General features: G+C 60.5%; 1 protein-coding gene across 1 annotated transcript; it reads left to right on the top strand.

The window, feature by feature from the left end:
• The first annotated feature begins 140 nt into the window (after positions 1–140).
• Positions 141–2156, top strand: LOC134159248 (threonine--tRNA ligase, mitochondrial-like). The gene is made up of 4 exons (XM_062609987.1): positions 141–322; positions 446–518; positions 1758–1872; positions 1999–2156. Exons 1-4 carry the CDS (start codon positions 141–143, stop codon positions 2145–2147), a joined length of 519 nt encoding a protein of 172 aa, XP_062465971.1. The 3' UTR covers positions 2148–2156.
• The last annotated feature ends 5352 nt before the right edge of the window (positions 2157–7508 follow it).

Here is a 7508-nt window from a genome sequence, read left to right as displayed (position 1 = left end):
GGGGGGGTGGAAATGGGGATGGGGGGAGGGAATTGGAATGGGAAGGGGTGGGAATGGGGATGGGGATGGGGGATGGGGATGGCGGGTGGGAAGGGGGATGGGGGGGATGAGGATGGGGAGTGGGGATGTTGGGGAGGGGGATGGGGGGATGGGAATGGGCCTGGGTTCCCATCCCCCCCCCGCCTCTCTTTAACCCCCCCCCCCCGTTTGTGCCCCCCAGCGCGGGGGGGCCGCGCTTGAGGCCGGTGCTGCTGCACCGCGCGGTGCTGGGCTCCGTGGAGCGCCTCCTGGCGGTGCTGGCCGAGAGCTGCGGCGGCCGCTGGTGAGGGGGGGGGGGGGACCCCGAAACCACCCCCAGGGCACCCCCAAAGCCACCCCATTGGGGGTGTGGGGGGAGGGGAACAGCCCCATGGCTCCACTTTGACCCCCCCATCCCTCCCCGCAGGCCCCTCTGGCTCTCCCCAATGCAGGTGATGGTGATCCCGCAGGCGCCCGACGTCGAGGGGTACGCCCGGGAGGTGAGCGGGGACCCCCGGCACCAGGGACGGCCCATGGAGACCCCATGGAGACCCCATAGAGACCCCATAGAGACCCCATAGACAGCCCATAGACAGCCCATAGGGACCCCATAGACAGCCCATAGACACCCCATAGACACCCCATAGAGACCCCATAGAGACCCCATAGAGACCCCATAGAGACCCCATAGACAGCCCAGAGAGACCCCATAGAGACCCCATAGACAGCCCAGAGAGACCCCATAGACACCCCATAGACAGCCCATAGACACCCCATAGAGACCCCATAGACAACCCATAGAGACCCCATAGACAGCCCATAGGCACCCCATAGACAGCCCATAGACACCCCATAGACACCCCACAGACAGCCCATAGACAGCCCATAGCCACCCCATAGACAGCCCATAGACACCCTATAGACACCCCATAGACAGCCCATAGACACCCCATAGACACCCCATAGACACCCCATAGACAGCCCATAGACACCCCATAGACACCCCATAGACACCCCGTTGACCCCCCTATAGCTACCCCATAGTCCCCCCATAGCCCTCCGATAGCCCCCCCCCCCCATAGCCACCCCATAGCCCCCCTGGTCACTCATATCCCTCTATCCCCCCATATCCCCCTGTCCCCCCATATTCCTATATCCCCATGTCCCCCTATCCCCCCATATTCCTATATACCCATATCCCAATGTCCCCCATATCCCCCCCATATCGTCCTATCCCCCCATATCCCCATCTCCCCCCATATCCCTATATCCCCATATGCCCCCCATAACCCCCTATTCCCCCATAACCCCCTCTCCCCCATCTCCCCCCCCATCTCCCCCCATATCCCCCCTATCCCCATATCTCCCCCCATATCCCCCCCCATATCCCCCCATCTCCCCCCATCTCCCCCCATATCCCTATATCCCCATATCCCCCCCATAACCCCCTATGCCCCCATCTCCCCCCATATCCCCCCATATCCCCCCTATCCCCATATCCCCCCCATAACCCCCATGCCCCCATCTCCCCCCATATCCCTATATCCCCATATCCCCCCATAACCCCCTATTCCCCCCATCTCCCCCCATCTCCTCCCATATCCCCCCTATCCCCATATCGCCCCCATAACCCCATCTCCTCTCATATCCCTATATCCCCATATCCCCCCCATAACCCCCTATCCCCCCATCTCCCCATCTCCCCCCATCTCCCCCCCTCTCCCCCCATGTCCCCCCAGGTTCAGGCTGTGCTTCGGGGTGGGGGCCTCCAGGCCGACCTGGATGCGGACCCAGGGACCACCCTGGCCCGGAAGATCCGCAGGGCCCAGCTCTCCCAATACAACTTCCAGCTGGGTAAGGGGTTGTGTGTGTGGGGGGGGGACCCAACCCCATACACCCCCCCCCCCCCCCCCAAACCCCCATTGGGGACCTGTTTGTTCAATGGGGGTTAACCCCAATCCCAATCCCCCCCCATTGCAGTGGTGGGAGCCCGGGAGCGCGCGAGCGGCACCGTGAGCATCCGCACGCGGGAGAACCGGAGCGTGGGGCAGCGGGCGCTGGGCCCGGTGCTGCGGCGGCTGCAGGAGCTGCGGGATGCGCGCGTGCGGGACGCCGAGCGATGCTTCTGACCCCCCTTATCCCCCCCATTAAAGCGTTGCTGCCCCATAGAGGGGAGCAGAAACACCCCCCCCCTCGCCCCACGTTGTCCCTGATGCGATGGGATGGGATGCAGGGAATATCCGGGGCCCTTTCCACAGATGTGGGGAAGATGGGGATTGGGGGAGCAGCATCCTCTCGTCCCCTTGCATCCCCCCTTGTGCCTTCCTCCCCATGGGGAGCCTTCGTTTCCTTCTCCCCCCACACAACACACATCAGCCCCATGGCCAAAGGCAGCGGGTGAGGAAGGAGGCCTTTACTGGGGGCTGGATGCTGGCAGCGGGGGGCCCCAGGAGGGCTCGGCTATGGGGCAGTGCAGGGGTAGCCAGGGCTCAGCCCTGACCGAGCCGGGCAGGGGCTCCGTGGGGCAGCTCCTCTGCGAAGGAGGCCGGTGGTGGCCTGGAGCTGCTGTTGAGCGTCCTATGGGGCTGCTCCTTGCTGTTATCCATCCCATGGGGCTGCTTCATGCCGTTATCCATCCCATGGGGCTGCTCCTTGCCGTTATCCACCCCATAGGGATGCTCCTTGCCGTTATCCATCCCATGGGGCTGCTTCATGCCGTTATCCACCCCATAGGGCTGCTCCTTGCCGTTATCCACCCCATGGGGCGGCTTCATGCCGTTATCCACCCCATAGGGATGCTCCTTGCCGTTATCCATCCCATGGGGCTGCTTCATGCCGTTATCCACCCCATAGGGATGCTCCTTGCCGTTATCCACCCCATAGGGATGCTCCTTGCCGTTATCCATCCCATGGGGCTGCTTCATGCCGTTATCCACCCCATAGGGATGCTCCTTGCCGTTATCCACCCCATAGGGATGCTCCTTGCCGTTATCCACCCCATGGGGCGGCTTCATGCCGTTATCCACCCCATAGGGATGCTCCTTGCCGTTATCCACCCCATGGGGCTGCTCCTTGCCGTTATCCACCCCATGGGGCTGCTCCTTGCCGTTATCCACCCCATAGGGATGCTCCTTGCTGTTATCCATTCCATGGGGCTGCTCCTTGCCGTTATCCATCCCATGGGGCGGCTTCATGCCGTTATCCATCCCATGGGGCTGCTCCTTGCCGTTATCCATCCCATGGGGCGGCTCCATGCCGTTATCCACCCCATAGGGATGCTCCTTGCCGTTATCCATCCCATGGGGCGGCTTCATGCTGTTATCCATCCCATGGGGCGGCTTCATGCCGTTATCCACCCCATAGGGATGCTCCTTGCTGTTATCCACCCCATGGGGCGGCTTCATGCCGTTATCCACCCCATAGGGATGCTCCTTGCCGTTATCCATCCCATAGGGATGCTCCTTGCCGTTATCCATCCCATGGGGCGGCTTCATGCCGTTATCCATCCCATGGGGCTGCTCCATGCTGTTATCCACCCCATAGGGATGCTCCTTGCCGTTATCCACCCCATGGGGCTGCTCCTTGCCGTTATCCATCCCATGGGGCGGCTCCTTGCCGTTATCCATCCCATGGGGCGGCTTCATGCCGTTATCCACCCCATGGGGCTTCTCCTTGCCATTATCCATCCTATGGGGCTGCTCCTTGCTGTTATCCACCCCATGGGGCTGCTTCATGCTGTTATCCACCCCATAGGGATGCTCCTTGCCGTTATCCATCCCATGGGGCGGCTTCATGCCGTTATCCACCCCATGGGGATGCTCCTTGCCGTTATCCACCCCATGGGGCTGCTCCTTGCCATTATCCACCCCATGGGGCTGCTCCTTGCCGTTATCCATCCCATGGGGCTGCTCCTTGCCGTTATCCATCCCATAGGGCTGCTTCATGCCGTTATCCACCCCATAGGGATGCTCCTTGCCGTTATCCATCCCATAGGGATCCTCCTTGCCGTTATCCATCCCATAGGGCTGCTCCTTGCCGTTATCCACCCCATAGGGATGCTCCTTGCCGTTATCCACCCCATAGGGGTGCTCCTTGCCGGTATCCATCCCATGGGGCTGCTCCTTGCCGTTATCCATCCCATGGGGCGGCTTCATGCCGTTATCCACCCCATAGGGATGCTCCTTGCCGTTATCCAGCCCATGGGGATGCTCCTTGCCGTTATCCATCCTTTCCTTCTCGCTCCCATGGGTACCAGTCACATCTGCCGGTGCTTCTTCGTCTGCCAGCTTCTTCCTGTACAAAGGGGGTTCCGAATCCCTCCTGGCTGGGGTTCGCTGGGACGGGGATGGGATGGGAAGGAGCCGGAGCTCCGAGCCCCGCCGTGGGAGCATCCCATGGGAACAGGGACTCACCGCTGCTGGAGCTGCGAGATGAGGATGCAGGAGACCAGGAGCCCCAGGAGCAGCAGCGCCAGCACGGCCGCGGCCGCCCACAGGAAGCGCTGGAGGAGCAGCGGCCGCCCCGCGGCTCCGGTGCCCAGCGGAGCCACCACCCCTGCAGCACAAGAGACGGGACCGGAGCCGCGTTATTGTGTGGGGCGGGAGGGACCCGGAGCCTGGCACATTGTCTGCATCCCAGCGTCTGCATCCCAGCATCGGCATCCTGACATCTGCATCCCAGCATCTGCATCCCCATATCTGCATCCCCGCATCTGCATCCCTACATCTGCATCCTGACATCTGCATCCCCGCATCTGCATCCCTACATCTGCATCCCCACATCTGCATCCCAGCATCTGTATACCAGCATCTGCATCCCAGCATCGGCATCCTGACATCTGCATCCCTGCATCTGCATCCCAGCATCTGCATCCTGACATCTGCATCCCAGCATCGGCATCCCCACATCTGCATCCCAGCGTCTGCATCCTGACATCTGCATCCCCACATCTGCATCCCCATATCTGCATCCCCACATCTGCATCCCAGCGTCTGCATCCTGACATCTGCATCCCCGCATCTGCATCCCCATATCTGCATCCCCACATCTGCATCCCCGCATCTGCATCCCTACATCTGCATCCCCACATCTGCATCCCAGCATCTGTATACCAGCATCTGCATCCTGACATCTGCATCCCAGCATCTGCATCCCCACATCTGCATCCCAGCATCTGCATCCCCACATCTGCATCCCAGCATCTGCATCCCCACATCTGCACCCCACATCTGCATCCCCACATCTACATCCCCACATCTGCATCCCCACATCTACATCTCCACATCTGCATCCCCACATCTGCATCCCCACATCTACATCTCCACATCTGCATCCCCACATCTGCATCCCCACATCTACATCCCCACATCTGCATCCCAGCATCTGCATCCCCACATCTGCATCCCCACATCTACATCTCCACATCTGCATCCCCACATCTGCACCCCACATCTACATCCCCACATCTGCATCCCAGCATCTGCATCCCCACATCTGCATCCCCACATCTACATCTCCACATCTGCATCCCCACATCTGCATCCCCACATCTACATCCCCACATCTGCATCCCAGCATCTGCATCCCCACATCTACATCTCCACATCTGCATCCCCACATCTGCATCCCCACATCTACATCCCCACATCTGCATCCCAGCATCTACATCTCCACATCTGCATCCCCACATCTGCATCCCCACATCTGCACCCCACATCTGCACCCCACATCTACATCTCCACATCTGCATCCCCACATCTGCATCCCCACATCTACATCTCCACATCTGCATCCCCACATCTACATCCCCACATCTGCATCCCCACTTCTGCATCCCCACATCTGCATCCCCACATCTACATCCCCACATCTGCATCCCCACATCTGCACCCCACATCTGCACCCCACATCTGCATCCCCACATCTGCATCCCCACATCTGCATCCCCACATCTGCACCCCACATCTACATCTCCACATCTACATCCCCACATCTGCATCCCCACATCTACATCCCCACATCTGCATCCCCACATCTGCATCCCCACATCTGCACCCCACATCTGCATCCCCACATCTGCATCCCCACATCTGCATCCCCACATCTGCACCCCACATCTACATCTCCACATCTACATCCCCACATCTACATCCCCACATCTGCATCCCCACATCTACATCCCCACATCTACATCCCCACATCTGCACCCCCACATCTGCATCCCCACATCTGCATCCCCACATCTACATCCCCACATCTACATCCCCACATCTGCATCCCCACATCTACATCCCCACATCTACATCCCCACATCTGCACCCCACATCTGCATCCCCACATCTACATCCCCACATCTACATCCCCACATCTGCACCCCCACATCTGCACCCCACATCTGCATCCCCACATCTGCATCCCCACATCTGCACCCCACATCTACATCCCCACATCTACATCCCCACATCTGCACCCCACATCTGCACCCCCACATCTGCACCCCACATCTGCATCCCCTCATCTACATCCCCACATCTGCACCCCCACATCTGCATCCCCACATCTGCATCTCCACATCTGCATCCCCACATCTGCATCCCCACATCTACATCCCCACATCTGCACCCCACATCTGCACCCCACATCTGCACCCCAAAGCAGCCCTGGCCACCAGTGGTGCCCCTGGGAGCTGTGCACCAGGAGCAGGAGCAGGAGCCGGCCCAGGGCACGGTGCAGGATGAGCTCCCTGCTCCCTTCCGGAGCCGAGGGCCGGGAATGCCCCATCCCGCTGCTGCTTTCCCGGATCTCCTTTGGGAATCCAATTCCAGGGGGGGGGAAGAGCCAGGACTCACAGGTGAGGTGCCAGCTGGGACCGTGCCCAAGGTGCTGCAGAGGATCCGGGAAGCTCTTGATCCTGCCTCCATCTGCAACCAAGCATCCGTGGGGCATCAGCACCGCGGCAGGGCACGGAATGGGGCCCACAATGGGGCAGGAATGGGGCCTCTGAGGGGGCGGATCCTGCTGGGCTCTCCTCCTCCATAGGGATCTGCGGGCACGGGAAGGGATCCAGGGCACAGCGGAGGACCTGGATACAGGGAGAGCTGATGGAGCATCCTAGGAGCATCCTTGCTGGGACATGGGAGCACATGGAGCATCCTAGGAGCATCCTTCCCAGCACATGGGAGCACATGGAGCATCCTAGGAGCATCCTTCCTGGGACATGGGAGCACATGGAGCATCCTAGGAGCATCCTTCCCAGCACATGGGAGCACATGGAGCATCCTAGGAGCATCCTTCCCAGCACATGGAGCATCCTAGGAGCATCCTTCCTGGGACATGGGAAATGATGGAGCATCCTAGGAGCATCCTTCCCAGCACATGGAGCATCCTAGGAGCATCCTTGCTGGGACATGGGAGCACATGGAGCATCCTTCCCGGCACATGGGAGCACATGGAGCATCCTAGGAGCATCCTTCCTGGGACATGGGAAATGA

The sequence above is a fragment of the Pezoporus occidentalis genome, unplaced genomic scaffold (genome assembly GCF_034315485.1).
Source record: "Pezoporus occidentalis ecotype Australia unplaced genomic scaffold, CSIRO_AGI_Poc_V1 ctg1421, whole genome shotgun sequence".
Taxonomy (NCBI): Eukaryota; Metazoa; Chordata; class Aves; order Psittaciformes; family Psittacidae; genus Pezoporus; species Pezoporus occidentalis.
Note: the sequence above shows the minus strand (reverse complement) of the source record. Positions and strands in the feature narration are given on the sequence as shown.

Coding starts and splice junctions, on each gene's coding strand:
- LOC134159248 (XM_062609987.1), top strand. CDS start 141: ATGGGGGGATGGGAATGGGCCTGGGTTCCCATCCCCCCCCCGCCTCTC. Junction 323..445: donor GAGAGCTGCGGCGGCCGCTG/GTGAGGGGGGGG, acceptor CCCTCCCCGCAG/GCCCCTCTGGCTCTCCCCAA. Junction 519..1,757: donor TCGAGGGGTACGCCCGGGAG/GTGAGCGGGGAC, acceptor ATGTCCCCCCAG/GTTCAGGCTGTGCTTCGGGG.